Source organism: Coffea arabica, chromosome 3e, assembly GCF_036785885.1.
Source record: "Coffea arabica cultivar ET-39 chromosome 3e, Coffea Arabica ET-39 HiFi, whole genome shotgun sequence".
Lineage (NCBI taxonomy): Eukaryota > Viridiplantae > Streptophyta > Magnoliopsida > Gentianales > Rubiaceae > Coffea > Coffea arabica.
The window spans coordinates 7693653-7719166 of NC_092315.1; the positions used below are offsets into that span (position 1 = coordinate 7693653).

General features: G+C 36.5%; 3 protein-coding genes across 3 annotated transcripts; all 3 read left to right on the plus strand.

Moving 5' to 3' along the window:
• The first annotated feature begins 597 nt into the window (after positions 1-597).
• Positions 598-7688, plus strand: LOC113737260 (uncharacterized). Its single transcript, XM_027264512.2, has 9 exons — positions 598-766; positions 1328-1405; positions 1524-1724; positions 1975-2391; positions 2540-2920; positions 3038-3139; positions 3255-4166; positions 4261-6886; positions 6977-7688. The coding sequence occupies exons 1-9, from the start codon at positions 598-600 to the stop codon at positions 7686-7688; spliced, it is 5598 nt and encodes a 1865-aa protein (XP_027120313.2).
• Positions 7689-7822: 134 nt separating this feature from the next.
• On the plus strand, positions 7823-10339 carry LOC113737261 (replication protein A 70 kDa DNA-binding subunit B-like). The gene is made up of 9 exons (XM_027264513.1): positions 7823-7966; positions 8062-8332; positions 8590-8736; positions 8834-8912; positions 8999-9128; positions 9222-9373; positions 9472-9592; positions 9728-9968; positions 10197-10339. Exons 1-9 carry the CDS (start codon positions 7823-7825, stop codon positions 10337-10339), a joined length of 1428 nt encoding a protein of 475 aa, XP_027120314.1.
• A 5867-nt stretch (positions 10340-16206) lies between these two features.
• Positions 16207-23920, plus strand: LOC113736330 (probable methionine--tRNA ligase). Its single transcript, XM_027263244.2, has 17 exons — positions 16207-16586; positions 17155-17299; positions 17958-18111; positions 18253-18402; positions 18711-18941; positions 19086-19229; positions 19830-19920; positions 20080-20186; positions 20343-20457; positions 20580-20698; positions 20790-20855; positions 21039-21167; positions 21253-21393; positions 21510-21636; positions 22618-22856; positions 22966-23067; positions 23534-23920. Exons 1-17 carry the CDS (start codon positions 16448-16450, stop codon positions 23762-23764), a joined length of 2430 nt encoding a protein of 809 aa, XP_027119045.2. The 5' UTR covers positions 16207-16447; the 3' UTR covers positions 23765-23920.
• Positions 23921-25514: the final 1594 nt, after the last annotated feature.

Here is a 25514-nt window from a genome sequence, read left to right on the forward strand (position 1 = left end):
GGAGAAGGGGTTGCGGAAGGGAGCAAGGAGGGATTAGAGGTGTGGGCTAAGGTCGACAAGTTTGTTTGGATAAGAATTTATTTGGATGATTTATTTGAGATAATTACTGTAGCACTTTTTTTAATGTGTTGTATGTGAAATAAAAAGGTGATTGGAATTTATGAAGTAAATTATTTTATCTAAAATCATGTCAATCCAAACAAACTGACACTCTTGTACGCTTGGATAGCTATTATTTGCACAAAAATTATTTACTTGGATCATCACATATATATTCTCTAATACATAATTTAATCTTTTAATAATTTTTTTATTTCACATATATCATATCATAAAAAATGTTATAATAATTATTCTAACTAATATTTTAAATAAACTCCTATTCAAACATTGTTGATCAGTTTGTCCGAATGTATTTTTTGAATAATTTTTAGATGCTTTTTAAATGTATTTTTAGATATTTTTGAGCAGTGTTACTATATGATTTTAAGAATTAGAAAATCCACTAAGAAAGTCAAAGTCAACATCTTTTATCAACCATATATATATAGACTAAGTGCTTAGGAAGTTGTCCGATGGTGCGTTTTGTTTGCTGACATGGCATTTGATGATTTGCTGGAAAGTGGTCGTTCTCCATGGGCCTTTCACGTGAACTGCTGCTTGCAATTGTTGGCCTCTGGATTGCGTTTGTCAGCCACCGAACCCTGGCTGGAAAAAATCAACTCCTTCAATGGAACCCGAGACCGGACTCATAGTGGTCATACTGGTCATCAACAATAATAATAATAATAGTGTTAGGCTTGTGGTGCTGATAATAATGCTACTCTGCTTCCCATTTTACCTAATGTCAGGTTTTTGGTGAGGTTAGAGTGTGTATTTGGGTCAAAGTGACAACTCCTATTTTACCTCTTTACCCTTGTCTTACATGTTTATTTACTTTTTTTTTGGCTTGGCTTAGTTTAGCTATTGTTGGGTTATAGATGTCAAAATAATGCTTTGTCACTTTGTAGCTTGTCAGCCATGCGTACCTTCTTTGCCTCTTATACTTTCAAAACGTTGTCTTCCGTACGCCTTGGGAAGCTATTCCATACTTTCTGTCCTGGATTTTGCAGATGCTATCATGCTTTGTGGTTGGTTTATGCATTCGGTGATCATTTTTCCTCTTTCGTTCCGTTGTTTCAGCTATAAGGTTGGTTTGCTCTTTTTCCCTCTGCTTGGTTCTCTGTTCTTTTGGAGCTTTCATTTCTATTGTCCAGCTTCGAGGTAATTATCTCCGCCAGTTTTTTCCTTTTCGGTTTATCTGCTGTTTACTGCTTCTGCTTATCAGTTGTGCCAGCATTTGCTATTTTATTCGCTGACTTTGTTCCATTTTCCCCTGTTTGCGTGCTTGTGAATGCTGATCCATGCATGCCGTTGCTATTGTGGTGAGCTCATTTTAAAACCAAAAAAAAAAAACCTTTCCCGCCTCTTTGTTTTCTTTCCAATATCTCATCTTTCTGTGCTTGCCATTTCCTCTTTTACAGCTTTATTTGATGTCGTTGTGCTTGGGATTTTCTGCCATTCTCGTTCTTCCGAGGGCGCTGCTATGGAGCTGATCTTCTGTTATGTGTTATGGCAGGAACTTGGTTGCAGGTCAAATGCTTGTTTCTTTGTTTTGCTTGCCTTTTCCCTCCTTCTGCCTGCATTAGTTGCTGACTATTTCTTGCCTCCTTCCTGGTCATTCCGTACTTTACGTATTTTCCCCAGCATGCATGGCTTCTTGAGAATCTTCATGCTTTCTTTAGTGTTTTTGCTTGGTGCATTGTTTAATCTTTCTTTATCCTTTTCGCTCCCTGCATTTTTTTACTGTACATCGTGCGCATGCATGTCTTCGTCCTTTGATTGTTTAATTTCTTACACCAATTCGCATGTGCTCCTGTTCTTTCCCTTGGTTTCTGCTATGTTCTTTTATGCTTATTGTCGGTTCTTACAAAGTCATCGTATCTGGAATGTTCTTCCTTAGTTATCTTAGTGAAATGGATAAAAATGCTCTGCGCCGAAAGCGCTATGCCGAAATGTCTCCAGATGCCAAGGCTGCACTTTTGTCACGGAGACGTGAAGCCAGGCTTGTTAAGAAAAAAGAAAAAGACAAATCCTCTCGATCTTATGTTCGTAGTGTACCGTTCGGACATGTTGAAACTGGTGTTTGTTTCTCTGGATCTGCTCCTGCTCCTGCTCATAACGACCAGCTACCAGGCTGCCATCATGAAGTTGCTGATGGTTGTCCTGCTGTGCTTCAGCAATCGTTGGACTATATGTCTACCACTATCCCTGCTCCACTCTGCCTATCTAGTGGAACTTCTTCCTCTGCTGTTGTCCCACATTTAGTTCAATGTAGTTTAGTTTCTGAAGGTATATACCATCGCAAAATTCTAGCTCTCTTCCCCCAGGACCTTTATAGTTATTTAGTTGTCTTCCCCATGTTGACATCTTTTATTGTCTTCGCTTCCCTCCGTACTATTCTCATACAAGTGAGTCCATATATTTGTACGGTTTGCAGCACCTCTGATGAGTCGTTCGGTTCACCGTAGAGAAGCTGCGGTAGATAGTGGTACTGCAACGCTAAAAGAGCAGGCCTGTCTCTCCCCCCATGTTTCGGCTACTGTTCAGCCTTCTCGTCCTTCTAGAAAACGTTCCACAGCCAATTGTTCTCGGAAAAAGAAAAAGAACAAGCTCCTGCCTTTGCATAGTCAAAATGAAAATGAACAAACCTGTCATTTGCATACTGAAAGTACATATGCCGTCTTAGGATCTATTGATGAGTCAAATCTTGGATCCCTTCGTTCTTCTGCTCCTTCATGCTTAGACGACTTAGGTGAGCATGGAGTGTCTTCCTCAATCACAGTCACTCCTGTGTCTTTTAGCCCTTCTCAGCCTACAGGTATTATTCATTCATTTTGCTAATCCTTTTTGTTTCTTTCCACGTCCAGCTTGTCAAACCCCTTTTTCTTTTGCAACAAACGGTTGTTCGGTTTAAAATAATACAATGATTTGCCAGGCAACACAAATGAGGCCAGCACATCCTTTGCTCCTCCTGTTGGTTTTACAGCCAATGCAACAAATTGTTCAACCGTTATATTGCCAGCAAAGAGGCAAACAGGTTGCTCTTTCATTGTTTGTCATATTCGTGACTTTTCCATCCATATTCCTTTCATATTAGATTTCTTTTGGACTTCCTTTTGAGTATCATTCCCGTTACATAACCTAAACTGCAGGGACGCTTCCTAGACAACGTCGCTCAAAAAACTCTAGGATTGATGAAATTCCTAAAGAATCTTTATTATTGCCTGATGCTCCTGATTGTCAATATTGTGGAGCTAAAAGATTCCATTTGGAGCCCCCTAGCTTCTGCTGCTCTCAAGGAGAAATTTCTATTGTTGCTCCTCCTATGCCTTACGCTCTAAAGCGTCTATTTATAGGAAATGATGAAGAATCTGACCATTTCAGAAAATTAGCTCGTACTTACAACAACAACTTGTCTTTCACTTCATTTGCTGCAAAGTATGATCCAGAATTGACAAGAAATACAAGAGGGGTATATACCTTTCGTGTCCAGGGACAAGTTTATCATTTTCTAAACAGCTTATCACAGCCTGATAATAGAACTTGTGGAATCCATCTCTACTTTTTTGATACTGATGAGCAATTAATCAACCGAGTTGCTGCTTCTGACAAGCTTCGTGAGAGCACTTTAAAGCTTTTGATGGACATACTTTCTAATAATCCTTATGCTAGATTCTTTAAGGATCTAAGGGATATTCCTGATCTTGAAAAGCATAATATTGTGCTTAATTGCTTTCCTGGCCTTGACCAGCGTATTTATAATCTTCCTTCTACTTCTCAAGTTGCTGCTATATGGACTGAAAATGATGATGAATCAGTAAATAGGCAAGCACATATTCTCGTATATAGCCACTCAAATACTGCTCACAAGGTCCAGCATTATTATGCTTGTTATGATCCTTTGCAGTATCCTCTCTTGTTTCCCCGTGGTGAATCTGGTTGGCACCACGGAATTAAGCGAGCCTATAAAAGAAAGCGAACTGAACATTCCTGTGATGAAGAGGTTATCATTGATCCCTCTTCTGTGCAGGAACCATCTTACCTTATCGATTTAGAAAAGAGAGGCAAGTATATCTCCTATGTTTTATAATTCTCCGACGTAACCGTTATCAAATAAACTTTTATTTACATGTTGACTTCTTTTTTCATTCCCTATAGCTGCTGACCATGCAAAAAAGGATGAGCATACTGTATCAGCTAGAGAATATTACTGCTATAGGTTCCAAATCAGGAAGAATGATGAATCCATGCTATTGCATAGCCTTAGATTGTTGCAGCAGTTTTCGGTTGATTCCTATGTCAAAATTGAAACATCGCGCCTGGATTTCCAGCGTAAGAGGCAAAATGAAATTCGGACAGAAATCCTTGAAGGAGTGCTAGATAGTGTTTCCATTGGTCAGACCGAAGGTTCAAAAGTTGGTCGAAAGGTTATATTGCCAGCATCTTTTATCGGTGGTCCAAGAGATATGAGGCGCAGATATCTTGATGCAATGGCATTGGTACAAAAATATGGAAAGCCAGATATTTTCTTGACCATGACATGTAATCCAATGTGGAAAGAAATTCAAGATTGTCTGCAATTTAAAGAGAGAGCTCAGGGTAGGCCAGACCTGTTGTCTAGAGTATTTAGAGCAAAATTTGAAATGCTCAAGGCAGAACTTTTGGACAGAAAAATTTTTGGAGAAGTTGCTGCATGCGTTTATGTTATTGAATTCCAAAAACGGGGCTTTCCTCATGCACACTTATTATTAATCTTGAAACCACAATTCAAATTGCTTAATCCTGAGTCATATGATAGAATAGTTTCCGCTGAGCTCCCTGATCCTAAGCAGTTTCCTCATTTGTATTCTCTTGTTCTTAAGCACATGGTTCATGGACCTTGCGGAGACATGGCCAAGAATAGCCCTTGTATGAAAGGCGGTAGCTGTAAAAATCATTATCCGAAAAATTTCTGTGAACATACAACTCATGCTGAAGACAGCTATCCATACTATAGGAGAAGAGATGATGGTAGCAAAATAACTGTCCGCAGGTTTGAACTTGACAATAGATGGATCATTCCTTATAATCCATATCTTTTAGCCTTGCTTGATTGTCACATGAATGTGGAAATCTGTTCCACTTTGAAGTTGGTCAAATACTTATACAAGTATATCTTCAAAGGACATGATCTTATCAGCTTCAAAATTATATCTGATGATTCCCGTGCTGATGTCGATGAGATTAGAGAATTCCAGCAAGGAAGATGGATTTCACCCCCTGAAGCATTTTGGCGCATCTTTGAGTTTAGGCTAAACGAGATGACTCCAGCTGTCTATACTCTACAAGTTCACTTACCTGACCAGCAACTGATTACTTTCAACAAGAACTCAGACCTTTTACAGCTGATGAGGAAAATTGACTTTTCAAAAACCATGTTGACTGAGTTCTTCAAAATGAACAAAGCAAATGGAACGGCTAAAACCTTGAAGTGCTTTTATAGAGAATTTCCAGAGTATTTTGTTTGGTCTTTTAAATTTAAAACTTGGACTGAGAGAAAGCGTAAGAGAGCCATTGGAAGGCTGGTCACCGTCAGCCCTCATGAAGGAGAGAGATATTACCTTAGACTCCTGCTAACTCATGTTCGAGCTCCTACGTCATTTGATGACCTCTTGAATGTTGATGGCAAAAAAATGAATTGCTTTAGAGATGCTGCTTTGGGCCTTGGTCTTTTACAGTCTGACACATATATACAAGAAACTCTTGAAGAAGCAGTTCTTTTTCAAATGCCATCCTCTTTGAGGCTGCTATTTGCTACTATTCTTGTTCATTGTTCTCCAGCAGATCCTGCATTTCTTTGGAACAAATTCCAGCTTGATCTTTCTGCGGATTACCACCGATCTCAACATCTCTGTTTTAATACACCTGAAGAAATAAGCAATAAGGTCCTGCAAGAAATTAAAAAAATTGTCGAACAAATGGGTAAGAGTTTTGCTGACTACCATCTAGCTGCAGACACTTCAGTAGATGTTCACTATGAACAGCTAACAAAGGAAATTGAATGTGAAAAAAATATTGAAGTTCCAGCAGAAGATCTAATGATGCCTTTCAAATTAAATGCTGAACAGCGGCATGCCTATGATTTAATTCTGCAGTCAGTTTTCTGTCCTGTTGGCCAGAGTTTTTTTATTGATGGCCCTGGGGGAACCGGTAAGACCTTCTTATATAGGTCTCTTCTAGCTACTTTAAGATCCCAAGGCTACATTGCTATTGCAGTTGCAACGTCGGGTGTCGCAGCCTCTATTCTTCCAGGAGGAAGAACAGCTCATTCTAGATTCAAAATACCATTAGATTTTTCTAGAAATAAAACCTGCCAGATTAGTAAACAGGGCAGTGTTGCAAAATTACTTTTTGAATCAAAGTTAGTCTTGTGGGATGAGGCTTCAATGGCCAAGCGAGAAACTATTGAAGCCTTTGATGGTTTGCTTAGGGATATAATGGACTGTGACCGTCCATTTGGAGGAAAAGTAGTTGTTTTCGGTGGCGATTTTCGCCAAACTTTGCCAGTTATCAAACAAGCTACAAAGCAAGTTCTCATACAATCTAGTCTCCCTAACTCTCCTCTATGGTCTCAGCTGGAAAAGCTGCAGTTGGTGCACAATATGCGAGCCATTTTAGATCCAGCATTCTCAGACTTCTTATTAAGAATAGGAGAAGGAAGAGAAACTGTTGATAGACATGGCGAAATAACTTTACCTTCTGCCATGGTCATTCCTTATATTGAAAAAGAACAATCTTTGAACAGGTTAAAGAATTTTCCCTCCAACGTATTGCTTTTATTCATTTTTTTCTAGTTGAATGTTCATGCATTCTCACTTATATTTCTTACAAACAGGTTGGTCGAATCTGTTTTTCCAGATTTAATGACCTATTCAAAAAATCCTTATAGTATGATCAATAGATGTGTCCTTGCTCCAAAAAATAGCTCCGTTGATGAAATAAATGACATGATGATCAAAAGATTTCCTGGAAACCTTCATGTGTACGTCAGTTCTGATAGAACCGTTGATCCCCGGCATCAAGGAGACTATCAAGATTTCTTGAATTCTCAAAATCCAAAAGGCCTTCCTCCTCACAAGTTGCTACTCAAAGAAAATTGTCCAATCATGCTTATAAGAAATTTGAACCCTACAGAAGGATTATGCAATGGAACGCGACTCATTTGCAGGGAGCTAAAGCAGAATACTATCTGCGCAGAGATAGCTTTTGGCCAACATCGAGGCAAAAGAATTTTTCTGCCTAAAATTCCTTTACAAGTTTCTGATAATGACAAGAATGGCTTGCCATTTATAAGGACACAATTTCCTGTCCGTGTCTGTTTTGCTCTGACAATTAACAAATCCCAAGGCCAAACACTGGATTACGTTGGAATCTACCTTCGCGAGCCAGTTTTTTCTCACGGCCAATTATATGTTGCTTTATCCAGAGTAAAAACTTCTGCAGCACTTAAAGTCCTTATCCTGCCTGGAACTTTTGATGGCATAAAAACTGATTGCAGGACTAGAAATGTTGTCTTTGAAGAAATACTCCGACTAACTAAACACTAGGACTGCATGTTAGACTTATTTATATTTAAGGTTAGTTAGCCATAATTATTATTTTGTTCTTATAATGTCTGCAATGGCATTCCTTATTCATACTGACATTTGATAGATATTCTCTTTATTGGTTTCCATTTAGCATGGAGAAGCTCTTATCCATAAAAGAAATTGTGCCTGATATGCAAGACTGGTCATGCAAAGTTATTGTTCAGGAAAAACAGCAGATTACCCAATCACTGTCAACGCCGACGAAGAAGCAAAAGCTTATTTTTGTTGATACAGAGGTAGATAAATACAACTTCTATATTTAAAGTTTCTCTTTATATTATATTCATAATCACACCTGATTCATTCTTGAACATTTTCACTTACGAAATAGGGATCAAAGGTTGAGGGCATTATTTTCAACCATGATATTTCTAGGGTCGGACCAATCCTGCAGGTCTACAAAAAGTACAAAATAACCAATGCTGTGGTTAGACCAATCGACTCAAAATATCAAACGGCTGAACTAACAATGCAGTGGATCCTCACTAGTAAAACTGTCATTGAAGAGGATGCCGATGATGAAGATATAATGCCTGTCAAATTTAACTATACTCAATTCACAGACTTGGCACAGTATGTGGATCGTAAAGATAAATCTGTAGGTATGTATGTTCTGTGTTAGACATATATCATGCATTTCAAATCAGGACAGCTTTTACAACAACTTTTTCCTTTCACAGATGTCCTTGGAATAGTTATTGAAGCACAGGACAGAAGGGTCATTAATAAACATTTCAAAGAATCAGTTGTTCAGAAATTCGTCCTTGTCAATGAACAGTAACCGGCCCTTTCTGCCGCTTGCCACACTCTTAGTTAATTCTGTTATAATTCAACGTCTATCTGTTACATGTCTTAACAGCTGCCTATTGCCTTCATGTTAGATCACAAGCTGTCATGCTTTCTATGTGGGATGATTTCATCAAAAATGAAGGGCAACAGATAATAGCTGAAATAGGCAACTACCCTGTCATCATATGTCGCAGGCTCAAAGTTAACAACTATAATGGTAATTCTCCCTCTATACATCTTTATTTTAATTTTCATTTTTGTAAAAAATCTGATACAGAAAATTTCCCAATGTATCTTCATTCTTAATCGTATAGGAGTTGCGCTGTCGACATGGTTTGATTCTGCAATCCTTGTTGATCCTCCTGTACAGGAAGCAAGAGAATTAAAGAACTGGTATTGATTAATGCTTTATATCATGTTAGCAATCAATCATATATAATCACTTGTTTTGATTATTTTTTTTGTTTCCTCTATCCCAGGGCGATCAGAAATACCAAACTACTTGCAGCAATCATTGATGAAAAAAGCTATATTAAGTATAACCCTCAGATATCTGCAAAGCCAGATCAAAAAACCATTTTGATTTCAAATGTCAGACCATCACAAAAGGTTTCAGCATTTCTTCATCTAATCTGTCATTTAACTATCCATTTACATATTAACATATAAGTTAACACTGTGGCTTCCATTGCTGTCTTTTAGAATATATGGGTTAAAGCAAGGTTCTCCTTTCAGCACATATTCCAGAAATACTGGTATATGAGCTGTAAAAAATGTTGTCGGGGCACTGCTGCTGCAGATGGAGTTATTTTTATGTGTAATACGTGCAAAGAAAAACATCCTGCTCAGCCTAGGTACTTACTTTGAAATTCATTAATGTATATATTCTACTTATTTATTGCTAACTCTTCTTTAACACATATGCCTCACTCAAATTTACATACATCTATAGGTGTCGCTTTGATATGGATTTATGTGATGATACTGGTGCCATCACAGCTTCTGTTTTTGGAGAACAAGCTGAAAAGCTGCTAAAGTTCACTGCTCTTGAAATAATGGACCATTTTAAGCAGGCCTGTTTTCCTTGCAAAAAATAACTGTCAAATTATTATCCCTTCCATTTAATTGTTATTGTAGCAGACTTCTGCATTGTGAATATAATGCTTATCCACTCACCTATTTTTCCCGTCCATATTTTCCTTTTATAGAACATTGAGCTCCCTCTGGAGGCTGTCCATAAGGAGTTGGAGTCCAAGTGGTTTCTCATACATATAAAACCAGTGCAGGCTCAAATGTCTGATGCAAAACAACGCTATACAGTTATCTACTATTCTGAACTTCTCAATAGTGATGCTGTTGATTCCCCTGCTGAATCTAAAAATGCTGAATCCAAAAATCCTACTTTGTTAATCGAGCTGCAATCTGACACCACTGACATCGTCACTTCAGGTATTAACTGTTTAGCAGTAACATTTAATTGTATCTATGACATTAATAAAACCTCCATTTCCTTCTCAGGTCAAATAATAATGCCTCATAAACATCTGTTCAAAAACTCCTTTGTTCTTCTAATTCTATTATACAATTGACTATATATTCATCTATCATTATTAGATGTAGCGTATATAGACATATATTACTATTTCGCCTTTGTTAACAAATTTGATTTTCTTACAGGAGCCACAGCTATTCAAGAAACCAAACCAACTTCCAAGGCTAGACAATGTTTAACTCAAAAATTGGAACTCTTAGCTGATCAAGCCAATAATACTTCCTGTTCTGTCAGTGAAGGCTCTAAGAAGAAGTCCAGGCTCATGTAGACTGGTGTTATTTCCTTTTGTGTTAATAACTCCGAATAGGTAGCTGTACTGTATATTGCTATCAATTGCTTTTTGTTCACCGCCTTATTCTGCCTCAGAAACCACGCTACCCATGCCTGATCCCCTTCCTTTGAACTTTATTTTGTTTGATGGTTTATTCTCCTAGGGGAACTATGCTGCCAGTGCTTGATTCCCTTTGTTGGAACTTGCAGCTAAAATGAAAATAACTTTTATGTCTTGTTCCATTGCTGTTCTAACAGGACATTTTACTGTCATTTACTTTTTTCCAGCTATTCCACCTTTACATTTCAATCCGATGCTCATTACCCTTCAGTTACACCAGAACACTTTAGTCACAATTTTACTGAAGAGTTATCTCCTTCTGCATTAATTATTCAGTGGATATAACAAATATAGTATCAATTATAATATGTACTTCTCTGAACATCAGCATTGTCATCTACTAAACTACTGGCCCAACACGCAACCAATTATATTTGTTCTGCTGCTATAAACAGGAATCACTTGATAGTATATATATATAAGTCTGTTTCCTCTTCCATTCCTTCTTACTATGTGCATGCCTTTGCTTACAATTTACTACAAATCTCTTTCTTTATGCTTTCATAGCTCACACTTATCCAACTACACTGACCAACTGCTCTCATCCATTCGTCTTAACACCTTCATGGCACAAACATCTACCGTTTCTATGAATTCCTCTCACAGCACGAACAATGCTCCACAAACATATTGCTTTTTTATTAGATGCAAAAACAAAGGACAGGTAATAATATTTGTCTCCAATGTTATAGATTTCTTATGATTTATTCTTCAACTTGCGTTCAAACATGACCTTCCTTTTTATGCAACATACAGCCTTTGCCTGTTGAATTTCAAATATTGCTGAGCCAACACGATGACACTACAATCACCTTCAGACATGGATTGCAACGATGGACTATCTCAGTTAGAAATAGCAGCTTTGAAGAAGGATGGATAGAATATTGTCACCACAACATGACCAAAGAGCATGATATGCTATTGCTTCGCCATGCTGGAGATCTAATTTTTGATATCATTCATTTCTGTGAACTGAAAAAACAAGTCTATCTCCGTTGGACAGTTTCCCTACCGAATCTTTTGCATCAGCAAAGCAGTATAGGTTCACAAGTTATATTTCCCTTTCTAATTTAGCAGTCTGTATATACCACTTACTATATTTTACAATATTATTCTTTCGTCTTGTCAGATCCTACCTTTTTATCACTTCATCAGCAAATTGTTTCCTCATCACTAAGCCTGGATTTCTCTCAAGATCTATCCAATTCAATCTGCTTTTATCAGACATTTGACTCAGCATATCCAAATTCCTTGGTAATCTTCTTTTCTATCCACCGTTTCTAAACACCTTTCCTCCGGCAGAATAATTTACCCTTCTTCATTAACTAACTTACATTCTCTTATTTGTAGAAACTCCCTCGGTTTGTCGATCACTTTTTAAATGGTAACAGAACTCCAACTATAGTTCTAAAAACTGGCAACAACATCACTCAAGTTGGAATAAAGCGCAACCGACTCAAACAAAATTGGAGAAAGTTTGTTCTGGACCATCATCTGCAGCATAATGATACGCTTGTCTTCATTCCAGAATCACAGACAAGCTTTGCTGTTTTAATCTTTAGTAGTGATGGAATTGAGAAGATTTTCCCTTGGTACAATATCTTTCTGCTGTACTTTTATGGTGGACGGATATCCACTTACATATGTAATCCTTCATTAAATATATAATCAGTTTATTATTAACCTGCTTCTCGACAAAAAAGACTGGTCTGTCTCATTTTTACTGCAATACATATCCAACAATTTACTCTGCCCAGGAATATATTCCCTTGCTGCAAAATTTTATCAGATTTCTGACAATGCAGTGACCTACATGAACTGAACATCACGCATGACCCAACACTCAGCAACCAAGCTATTCTTTTCTCCCTACAATATTCCTTCACTGTGCATTTTATTTGCAATATTTACTTTTAAAAATTTTATCAAATCAAAAAAACATTCCAATATAGTTCACATATCCCTTAGAATTCAATTTGAAATCATAAACCAAATACTTTTTCATTTATAACTTAAACTTTAACATATCAAATATTGACAATATTATGTTTAGCCAAAATTATAGTATATTCATCACTCTATTACATATAAACATGAAGGTAATTTCCAAAAAACAAAAAACAAAATCAAAACTACTTGCACTTGCACTGCCTAATACCAACATTCATACGTTTTATATAATAATAATGATTGGTATGTATAATAATAGAAGATTGAGTCCAAGGATAGGTAAATAATTTTTAATAAAATTTTTTTAATTATAATTGCCAATAACATTAAAATATAATCAATTGAAGTGTTTTATTTCCTTTAATAGGTGGCACATTAAAATCATATAAGTATAATTTAAAAATAACAAAAACTAAGATAAAAAAATCTTTACAGTTGCACTCCTTAATATTAACATTCATACTTTTTATATACTAATAATTTAAATTACAGTATTTACCAATCCACTATAACAAATATTACAAATTCTCCACTTTAGATATAGAGTTGTGCGCCCATACTTATTGTTCCTTTTCGTATAATTTTCCAGTACCAGCCACAGCCATCTTACTTTACACCAAATTATTCGTTCACCTTATAAGCATTAAAAAAGGAATTCTTGATTTAAATCAAAAAGTCTAGAGCTACTAGCAGACAAAATGCCGCAGGCCTAACAAAGATTCCTTTACTGCATGCATTATATTGCTAGATTTGCAACTTCATGCCTGCCAATCTCTTTACTTGTTCTCTTTTCAACCCATCACTCAACTTATTACTCATATTTACATTTCCTACCACTCTACAAATCATTTACCATTTCTCTTCTACATATTCATCACCTACTACCAATAAATCACATTTAGTTTCCTCTGCAAATACCCAGCACGCTCAATCTTCTCTTCAAAGTACATCCTGCTAAACAATACCCGTAAGATGAACCCTTCTACCATGCCTTTGTCTGCTATTCATCCGTCCTTGAAACACTGGGGAGTTACTGTCCAGGCAATTGAAGCAACACATGTGAAGTCTAGCTCAATTCTTCAGCAACAATTTCAAACATTTGTGCTTGCTGACGCAGAGGTAATATATATCCAAGTCTTCCTTTTACCTTCAAATCATCAAACTAACTTCAATACAATTTAATACTTGCTAATCACAGGGTACGACAGTCGAAATGCATGTTCCTCAAAGTATTCTCGATCAAACAACTGAACTGCTTATACCGTTTAAAACATACCACATCTCTGGAGCTTTCGTTTCTCCGCCAATTACTGATACTGCCATCAGTCAATATCCATTTCATTTCATTGCTACTGAAGATACTTTAATTGAAGAAATTCAAGAGGCTGGTCAGCCTTCTCTTCCTCTTCATTTTCAGCTACATTCTTTCTCTACATTAGCCGTAATTGCTGACACTGATCAGCTTATAAGTAAGTTAGTCCTCACACCATGCGATATCTTGTCCACCTGCCAACAAATTACTAGCATCCTGATTTTTTTTTTAAAACTTCCTTAGATGTCATGGGAATTATACTACATGCTTTACCTGTGAAAACTATCACTTCTGACAGAGAAACATCCATTGCTCGAGACTATGTCATTGCCGATCGAGAGTAATAACCTTACCTGCTAATTCATTTAGTTATTCCATACATCATATATCCGAACAAACTATTCACATAAATATTTATTCTTCCTGTTTTTGCTAGCATGAGGCCATTCATTTTAACTTTGAAGAATGACTTCCAACAAGCCAATGGTCCTACAATTGCAGCTGCTCAAAACGATTTTCCAGTCATCATTGGCATAAGAATGAAAGTCACAACACAGAACTGTAACCAAATACCTCCTATTTATTATTTAAAAAACACCATCACACTTATAAGCAAAAAAATCTTTTTCGTTCATCTTGCTGTTCATATTTTCTTCCTTTTTTTCCCTTATATCCCAGATCTTAGTCTTTCAACTCAAGATTCGACCACTATTTTGATATCTCCAATAGTACAACAAGCAACGGATCTGCATCACTGGTCAGAATTTTTTAGGCGCTCTATGTTCCATCATTCCAATTACTCTGTTCCACCTTAACTTTTCCTTTCTTATTTTAGGTATCATCACAACGCGCCTCAGCTAGCACAGATGGTCCATGAACACAGTTATACTAATCCGCACATCCTTCTTCCTCCCCCTCACTACAATCAAATCCATGACATAGCCGCTCTGCTTCACTTCGTAAAATTCTTATACTACTGACCAATTTCACATCTTAACTTCTTTTTCATATTTCCTTGTTAATATTTCCCTATTGCTCCTCCTATTGCTTTTATTATTCTATGTAGAAACCAAGGACTGCATGGATTAGAGGTGTCGTCGAGCTTGATTGTAAACCTCAAGATTTTACCTACATAGCTTGTCCCAATTGTTATCACCCAAACAGCTGTGTAGATGAACGGAAAATAACTTGCAAATACTGCCAAGTTAAAGTTGATCTCCAACCCAGGTACTTATAAATAATATACCCTGTTTATCTTACTCAATCTATACCTCCAATCGCATGTACTTCACCTCATTAATTCCAGGGCTTGCATTTCCATTTGGATCACGGATTCAACTGGCACTCTATGTCTTACTGCTATGGGCTCTGAAGCCGAAAAGCTAGTTCAATTTTCAACTGCTGAACTATTCTATTTGCAAATGGAGGTAAGTACCTATTTTCTTTTATGCATCACTTGTTTCGGTCTCTTTTTCCCAACAACTTATTATATTCCTTTCACACTTTATTCTCACCAGAATATAAATATAACTCAGCATCTCCAAACAATTCTCCACGGAAAAATACTTACATGCTACATCAAACCCTCCACATCAAAGTTCAGAATGATCAAACGCTCAGCTTATCAAATGATCACTTACTATGCTATGGATGAAGTTCACAACGTTGACAACCTCAACATCAATGATCTCAACATTAACCACTGAAGACCTACTTATTCTGTTTTCTAAATCTACGTTCATTGGTATTAATGTTTTTTTACTTATCTGTTAAATATGCTGTTCATTACAATTTCCAAATTTCTTACTTTCTACTTTCCAATTTCTTATTACTTTACTCAACAACACTGGGCATGCCGATCTTTCAAATCCACACCGCGCTTATGCGCGGTGCACACCTCCTAGTGCTACTACTAAAGAACCAACACTTTATTCCATTTGCAACATGCGAACATCATCTTAGCAAACTATCAAAGAATCAAGCATCAAATTTTACTTTTTGTTCCTAAATAACGAAAATAAAACAAAATTTTCATTGTAAATGAAACCTTCTCACATGCAAAAATTAGTTCAATATAATCCATCTTTTTTTTTAAGCATTCAATAAAATCCATCTTAAAATACTAGTTTTAGTAAAAGTTATTCTAGCATAAAAAAAAAAAATAATTGAGTGTCACTCTTGAACAAATGTTTTAACATGATTTTGATTTGGAAAAATAGTTTAAAACGTGTATTACTTTTCGTTAAATAAATTTTTCATCATTCATGATTTTGGTTTGAAAAAATTATTTCAAACATCTATCACTTTTCATTAAATAAATTTTTTTACATTTACTTTTAAAATATTAATTTTACGTCCTTCTCATCCTAAGTTTTTAACTGTTTTTAGTCTGAAATTACTGTGCTATATCCATTTTCCTTGCATATGATCGCGTAGTTTAACGGCAATAACGGAATCCAGAAAAAGAAACGAATATTTATTACCCCAAATTTATGTATTCTGATTCTGTTGTTAAACCCTAAATTCCTTCACTAAGCCAAAAAGTCCTCATTTTTCCCATTTTCACCATAGCTTCCTTTCTCCTCTCTTGCCACCGCCTCCACCAGCTCTTCCGCCTCCGCCGCGGTCCGTTTCACCTCCTTAGACTACACACGCTCACACACTGTTGTCCGCCTTCAAAATTGTTAAGTTTTCGTTGCTTTTCTTCGACAATTACGAGAAAAATGGGCGACTTGGAAAACTCGGGGAAGAATAATCCTCCCCAAAATCTTAAGCTACCGATCCCCGGGAAGCGGAATATTTTGATAACAAGTGCTTTACCATATGTGAACAATGTTCCTCATCTCGGCAATATCATTGGCTGTAAGTTTCATTGATTTATGATGAATATGTTGAATTTTTGAACAATTTAGTTTGTTTTGTGTGCATGTAGTCGTTGTTTTTTTTTTTAATTGACTCTCAAGTTTTAGTTTTGGATTTTTACTTATTTTTTGATTAATTTTTTTGATAATATGTGGTCTTCTTGACCAATTTAGTCAGTTTTGCGTTTATGGATGAGATAGTTAAATTGTTTGTTTGATTTTCAATTTTCAGTTTTGGGGTTTTAATGATTTTTTGTTAAATTGTTTTGCGTTTGTTCATGACATGGTTAAATTGTTTGTTTGATTTTCAATTTTCAGCTTTGGGGTTTTAGTGATTTTTTGTTACAAGTGTTGATAAATATGTTTATCTCTTGAACGACTCTTTTGGTTTTTGTGTGTAATGTTTGTGATGGTTGAATTTTCCTTTTTGTATTCTCAAGTTTAAATTTTTTAAAATTCTTTTTACTGATTTTTTTGGATGAATTTTTTTTATGTAATTAAATTGATGTATCCATCCATGTGCTGTAATTGGTGTTGTGATTCTGTGTTTAAATTTTTTTCTGGTGTAGGTGTGTTAAGTGCGGATGTGTTTGCGAGGTACTGTAGGTTACGAGGGTACAATGTGTTATACATATGTGGTACGGATGAGTACGGAACAGCTACAGAGAATAAGGCTCTTGAAGAGGGAGTTACTCCTCAGGAAATTTGTGATAAGTAATTTTTTTTTTTTTTGGTTTTGTGGGCTTACAATTTTGGTTCATTAGTTTTAATTTTTTGAGTGTTAATTGTGATGTATGTATTGATTCTACATAGATGCTTAGTTCGTATTTTATTATTTATCCTTTTCTTTTTGCATTTACTTTATGCCTGTTATGTTGAGAATTATTCAGTATCTGTTAGAGAAAGTACAGTTCCTGTTATTGATTGGAAATTTAGGTCGCACTAAGAAAATGGAAAAGTTTATACAGATTAGGTATGTAATAACTTAGTTCCATGCTTCATTGAAAACTCGGAAATTAAAGAGTTTAAGTCCATCTAGTTGAGCTATTATTATTCTTTTTTCATGTAAGATATGAACTGCAAAGGGATTGATCTCGTTTTTGAGATTATGAAAGTTCTTGTTAGCACTTCATCATTTTCTACTGACAAGATGGGTTTTGGTGGCAGTTTGATTCTAGAGTTCTGAGTGTTCTCATGCTTCTCTGGTAATAGGTACTCTTTCGATAGAAAATGACATGCTGTTGCTGCTGTATCATTTGTGTGTACAGTTCTTCATTACTTGAATTATATGATACAACACTCATCAATATGATCACTTTGACTTTTACTACGAGCATGTTTTTGTACTGAGGTATTTTATTTCTTCTTGTAGATACCATGCAATCCATAAAAGCATCTATGAGTGGTTTGATATTAGTTTTGATAAGTTTGGACGTACTTCAAGTCCTGAACAGACAAAGGTTTGCCAAGCAATTTTCAAGAAATTATTGGAAAACAATTGGTTGTCCGAGAACACAATGCAGCAGGTAAAAGGTTATGGCATGCCTGAATATTTTCTGAGAACAGGATAATGCTGCTGATCTTAATTCCTCTTATCAGCCTCATTTGGCAATTTTTCAAGTTTGCAATATGGGAGCGTGCTAACCAGAACTACATTGTGAATGCAGCTTTACTGCGATACATGCCAAAGATTCTTAGCTGATCGATTTGTGGAGGGTAGTTGTCCACATTGTAATTATGATTCTGCTCGAGGAGATCAATGTGAAAACTGTGGAAAGCTTTTAAATCCTACAGAATTACTGGATCCAAAATGCAAGGTGGTTCTTGTCCTGTTGTAACAGCCATTCTTCTGTTGACGGTGACCTACTTCATAGATGCCGAAAGAAGATACACTAATTTCTTTTATTTTCTTTCAAAAAAAGGAAGCTGTTTAATTGAATCTATTGCAAGAATTCTATCATGCAATTAGCTAATACCAAAATTCTCAAGGCTCAAGTGTTGACTTTTACAAATCTAATTTGGTGGAAACTTGAAGGAAAAAGAATGCTTATTGTTTTTCTTCCTTTTGCTCGAGCTACATACAACGTAATCGAGTGATGACAATTTATTTCTATTTTCTGAGCAGGTTTGTAAATCGGCTCCACACATTCGAGACACGGATCACTTGTTTTTGGAGCTTCCTTTGCTGAAGGACAAATTAGAGGCATATATAAACGAAATGTCAGTGGCTGGAGGATGGAGTCAAAATGCCATCCAAGCAACAAATGCATGGCTTAGAGAAGGACTGAAACCAAGATGCATTACTAGAGATTTGAAGTGGGGAGTTCCTGTTCCACATGAGAAATATAAGGACAAGGTTAGTTGAGGAAAAATTTGAAGGGTTGGTTAATGCCTTGCTTAGTATCATTTGGTTATCCTTTATAAATGGTGAGAATACTATTGACTCTAGTGTTTGTTTGATATTTAAACTGTTAAACTTACTCTTATTTTTTATGGTTAGGTTTTTTATGTGTGGTTTGATGCGCCTATTGGATATGTATCAATCACTGCATGCTACACAACAGAGTGGGAAAAGTGGTGGAAAAACCCTGAAGAAGTGGAGTTGTTTCAGTTTATGGGCAAGGATAATGTTCCTTTTCACACTGTATGTAACTTGCTCTTGAAGTTTGAGATGCTTGAGCAATATTAACATTTTCCATGGATGGTGGGGTGGTGATTACCGGTTTACTCATGCATTTGCATTAAATGGTTGTGATTTTAACCTAAGTGATGGGTTAAATTAATTGACAATTCTTGCTGTATGCGTGTATATTTTTATGTCCTTTCTGCACAGTATTTTGTGTCATCTTTTTGGAATCCATTCAAGAAGGAAATAACTATCTGGGTTTTTTTACAGTGAACGAAATTCTTTTCCTAGAACAGGTGTGATTTTGCTGTTCTTGTTTGAGTGGGTACTAAAATGCACCTGGTAGGATTATTGGCTAGTTCTTAGTTCCAAAGTTCAATCTCCCCCCCCCCCCCCAAAAAACCAAAAAAAACAAAAAAAAGGTTCATTTCCCCTTTAAACAAATAATTTTATTTCTGTGACACTGCAATTAAGATTTGATTTGTTAGATTTGTAAAAAGAAATCAACTTAATGCCTGAGGAATTGTTATTAAAACTTCTATTATTGTGTCTCATTTCTTTTATGTTGCTCATGATCATGTAAAGTTCTTCTCTAACCCCCCCCCCCTCCTTTTTCAGGTGATGTTCCCTTCTACCCTTCTTGGGACTGGTGAAAATTGGACTTTGATGAAGACGATCAGCGTAACGGAATACCTGAACTATGAATCAGGTTAACAAAGAAACTACTAGATTTGTAAATTGAATATGCTGTGTCCTGAAGATAATTTTTTAGGCCAAAATGTGACAAATAATTTCTGCATTTCATTTTGCTTATTCTTCATTCTATAATAGCTTGCCATGTCTGATTTTTCTGGTTGGTTTTATGCAGGAAAGTTTTCAAAAAGTAAGGGTATTGGAGTTTTTGGAAATGATGCAAAAGATACAAATATTCCTATAGAAGTATGGAGATATTACTTACTGACAAATAGGCCAGAGGTGCTTTCTTTTTACTGCTATCTTCAATATTGTTTTTTTCACTTGACAGACATTGGCAACCAATCTTTTTTCTGCTCCCACTCTCCCACTCCCTGCATACACAAATATAGATGCACATATTTTCCGTCAGCAGTTCTTATGACCTGGCACGTATAGGTATCAGACACCTTATTTACTTGGGATGATTTACGAGCAAAATTAAATAATGAGTTGCTGAAAAATCTTGGCAATTTCATCAATCGGGTATTGAACTTCATTGCAAAAGCTCCAGGTAGGTTTTGTCCCTGTATGACTTATCTTATACATATTATGTATTGATAGCAATATTCCATATTTTGAACTTTTCCTTGTTGCATCTCATGTTGTATTCAATTGCAATATGTGGTGCTACAGGTTTAGGATATGGTTCCATCCTTCCAGACGCACAGGATGCAGAATCACATCCCTCAACCAAAGCTTTGGGTGATAAAGTTGGTGAGCTTGTTGAGCAATATGTAGAAGCCATGGAGAAGGTGATTGAGCCATGTGGTCCTGTAAATGAACTGTTTTGCTTGGAAAACTTTTCTCCATTTCATACTATCAATGAAACATCTTTTCTTGAAGGTAAAATTAAAGCAAGGTTTGAAGATCGCTATGGCTATTTCCACAGAGGGAAATGGTTATCTGCAAGTAAGCCTCTAACATGTTTGCATTTGTGAGAATTCAATTTGTCAATGTTGGCTTTTGAGTTCTACTGATTCAGGGTTACTTTCGAGATTTTCTTGTCTCAAAGATGAACACGGGGCTATTTGACAGTTTCTCATTGTTGATTTGCCTAAAGCATAAGAATAACTTATTCAATCTTGTTAATAGGAGAATGAATTCTGGAGACTCTACAAGGATGATCAACCTACGTGTTCCATAGTTATGAGAACTTCTGCTGGACTAGTGTATCTCATTGCCTCTCTTTTAGAACCTTTCATGCCATCTTTTTCCATCGAGGTAATTGATTGTAGCATTGTAAACTAGATTCTGTTTTAGGACTTGTTTTCTGAAATTCTGATGTCTTGCTCTATGTGATACACAGGTTCTAAAGCAGCTCAACCTGCCTTTTGAACAAATTTCACTTTGTGATGAAAAAGGTGATATTGAAAGGGCCAAAAGGCCATGGGAGATTCTTTCTGCAGGTCATAGAATTGGAAATCCTAAACCATTGTTTAAGGAGCTGGTATAGATTCTAATTTGTTGGAGGATATGTCCTGGATTGGCTGTTTTGATTGTAATTAATCTAAGATGCAACAAACATGTGATTGATTATAATGACTGAAAATCCTGTGATTGCAGAAAGAAGATGAAGCTGAAATGTACAGGGGGAAATTTTCTGGAAGTCAAGCTGATAGGGCTGACAGGAAATTGAAGGAAGAAGCCGAGGCAAAGATTAGTGAACAATTAAACAAAGCAAAACTTTCAGGTTTTGCTGCTTTATATTTATCATCTGTCCTGTGATTGGTCATAAGTTGTTCTGGAGTGCGTTCCTTCTGTGTATCTCGATATTTTGTCATTATCAAAATATGTTAGGCAACCTTTTTTGTTATATGCCACTTTGTTGGGGGTTAAATCTCGAAGCTGCTTCATCTAGCTGCTTTAGTGGTTTCTGATTTGCTAATAGCTAAGTGAAAACAGTTAAAATGATATTTTGACCATTGAAATATGAAATAGACAGTCTTGGCAGTTTATGGGGTGATATAATTTCAATTTGAATCTCTGTCCTGGTTTGCTAGAGTCATTAATAGGTGTCAACAGTATTATTCTTTTGGTTTTGTTTGATGGGCAATCATTTTTCCTATGACTGGATTTACATATCCTACAAGTTCATCCTTTTGCAAGATCACCTAAGAAATTCATGATTTAATTTTCCAAAGTTGAATTTGACTTGCTTTTCAGAACAATTCTACCCCACTTCCTGCAACTTACCAACATAAGATTCAATGGGGCTAGCTTTTGCTGTGTCTTGTTTCCTTGGCTGTTTTCTTTAATTTCCAATGGCTGGATGAGTCCAGTCCAGAGTAGTACGTCTGAGGTGAATTCTCAGGCTTCTGCAGTCCTTAGGTTTGTTAATAATTGAAATGTGGATACCAGCCTTTTTGATACTTTCATCAGCATTTCAGCATCAGTTGTCTCTTATAGAATTCAGCATCCTCAATGTGGTGTTTTGCTTTGTGACACCTTTGACTATTGTCAGTGGAAGCATTATATGTTCCAATGCTGACTGGAGTGCTCCCAATCAGCTTATCACAACTATCATGTGTCAAGTACTGTCTGTAAAATAGTTTCGTTGAATGTTTTGCATGATTGATGAAAACCTGTTTGCAAGTTGGCTACAGAATATACAATGTGACACCTGACTAGTGAAATTGTTGCTTACCTCAAGTTTTTCTGCCTCTACTTCTAGATGGGAATGCAAAGAAGGGAAAGCCAACAAAATCCGCTCAAGGTGCATCTAAGACTGCTTCCCTTGCTGAAGCAGAAATATCAGTTAGTAGACTTGATATCCGTGTTGGTCTCATTAAAAAAGCTGAAAAACATTCTTCTGCTGATTCACTGTATGTGGAGGAGATTGATGTTGGTGAACCTCAACCACGAAAAGTAGTTAGTGGCCTTGTCAAGTACATTCCTCTAGAAAAAATGCAGGTTTCTGCATCACCTTTTTCTTTTCCATACATTTGTATGTGCTTGTTTAAAGATTTCTGAGGTTTATGATTTCCTTGTTTAATATTCTTAATGATGATTGATCTGTCAGAATCGGAAGGTTTGCGTTCTTTGCAATCTCAAGCCAGCAAACATGCGGGGAGTAAAATCTGAAGCCATGGTTCTTTGTGCTTCTAATAGTGAGGACACCAAGGTGAGCAACAATATTACTGTTTTAAGTTATTAGTCTGGAACTTGTGCTTTCAAGAGTGCGACTACCCTTCAATTGCTCCTTCAGGCATTCATTGCTTTCCCCAAAGGACCGAAAAGACTGAGAGGATTACTTGTGGTCAAACAACCTTTACTGATTACTGATCCAAAAAATACATATATAGCTCATCTCTTCCTCTGTTGCTTACCTCTATTATTCATCTTCAGATTATTCGTTTGTCTGGGTTGATGTATCCTTCAGCGTACATACATTTAAACTGCAAAACATGGTGCATTGAATTAAGGGCTTGGCTTCTAGTTAATTGAAAAGCGGATGGTCGGCATTTTTTTTTTTGACAATCTGTTGAAACGGATAAGAATGCTTGTGCCGAATGCATTGGTGAACTTGGAAAGAAGTCTTATAGGTTCACAGTACTTGTTAATCATTGTGAATGCTTATCACATGGTAGGTTGAATTGGTTGAGCCACCTGAAGGTGCTGTCATTGGCGAAAGAGTGAAGTTTCCAGGATTTGAAGGCAGTCCTGATGACCAGTTGAACCCTAAGAAAAAGGTGTGGGAAACCGTTCAACCCGATCTGCGGACAGATGAGGAGTTGGTGGCCTGCTTTAAGGGCATCCCGTTCACTACCTCGGCTGGTGTTTGCAAAGTCTCATCACTCAACGAAGCGAAGATTAGGTGATTGCTGCATTGAAATTTGCTAATGAAAAACATTTGAATTACAATTTTGCTTTCTATGATATTTTACGGTTCTTCTTGGTTGTCATGTTTCAATTCTCTGATCAATTTTGGAATTATGAAATGTAATATATTAACAAGAGTACAAGATTTATTGGCAGATTGGTGCTTAATTGCAGTTACAGATTTTCCGTTTACTCTTATTTATTTTGAAGACATAGGTTAGTTCGAAGTGCCTTGGACACTTGAATTGAAGAATGGACAGTTACATTGGAGGCCGAAACTCACTCGACTTGAAATAGTTTATTATTTGTTTACAAATAGCTAGTCATTCTGTTCACTACGGAGTTCCAACTTCTACGTGCTATATATGTGTTACAATTTAAACTTTCAAGTTCTGGAGCGCGAATGGGGAGTGTTGGAAAAGGGTGAATGCGGCTTGTAGAAATCACAAGGACCTGTGGATTTGGAGCGCTGTACATTGTGGAGTACTTTCTTCGCCACTTCACAGGGATTTTGGAATTATTTAGTTACATTTGCAGGCCAAGGCAAAACTGAAGGATATTAGGACCTTAAGATATGGTAAAGAAACTTGATATGATTGTTTTGCAATGAACGATCGGGCTTTTCTTTTGTGCATTCAGCACGAGATGTGTGAAATAATGCACTCAATGATAGACTGGTAGGTAAAAAATCCAGTTACGATTTTTACTTGGCAAAAATGGCCATTTTGGTCCTTCAATTTTTTACTTGTATCAATTTAGTCCCTTAATTTTGTTTTAGCCTAATTTAGTCCTTTAACTTAAATTTTGTATCCAATTAAATCCTTTTACGGTGGCACCACCAATTAAAACATTTTCGGCACAAAAGTCACCATCCACTCAAGGGTAATATTGGGACTACAAGTCAAGGCCGCTACTGAAATGAAGAAAATAAAGATTTGGTTAGTTAGAGGAGAAAAACTGGTTTTTAATTTAATTAGGGAGGAAGATTTAATATTAAGTACCAGTCCAGAGAAGCATCCAATTATGCACCCATTCTGGCTCGACCGCACCTCTTGCACGTCCTTGCTCCAAAACCTTCAATGCAAGCCCCTATTCACTATTCAAACTTCCTATATTTCTTCCTCGGCCTCTGCTATCCCGATACCATATTTCCTGCTGCAATTGTGGTGACATTAGCTCCATTGAATTTGCATAGAATGGCACCCTTTTCTGTAACTCCTAGTACATCATGGTCTTCTCGGAGCACTAATGCTTGGACACTCCTACCACCGGTGCCAATCCCCACAATGAAGTTTCCAAACTCCAAAGAGTAACTCTACTCATATGAAGCCAAATGCAATGACAACAGGGATTATGTCATTGGAAGAGCCCAAAATTCTTCCAATCTTGATTCTAGATCATTGTTGTTTGTCACTTTCATTTCTTACCAGAATCTTTCTCCCTTATTTGAGTAGTTTTTCTTTTCCCCTATTATTTTTTCTTTATCCAATAGATTTTTATTTTAATCAAGTTACTTTAATGAAAATGTAATAGAACTTGCAAGTAACAAGGGATGGTCATAGAACTTGCAGCATCTCCAATGATTTCAATGATGGGTTGTGTAGTTCCAAATCATGCACCCACACTGGAGATGAATGGTGGTGGATGCGAGCGGCTGTGGTGGAGGAGGTGGTGGTGAACCTTTACAGCTGTAAAAGCTCAAGAACGGTGGTGGAGCTGGAAAGTATGTGAGACTTCATTAAGTTTAGA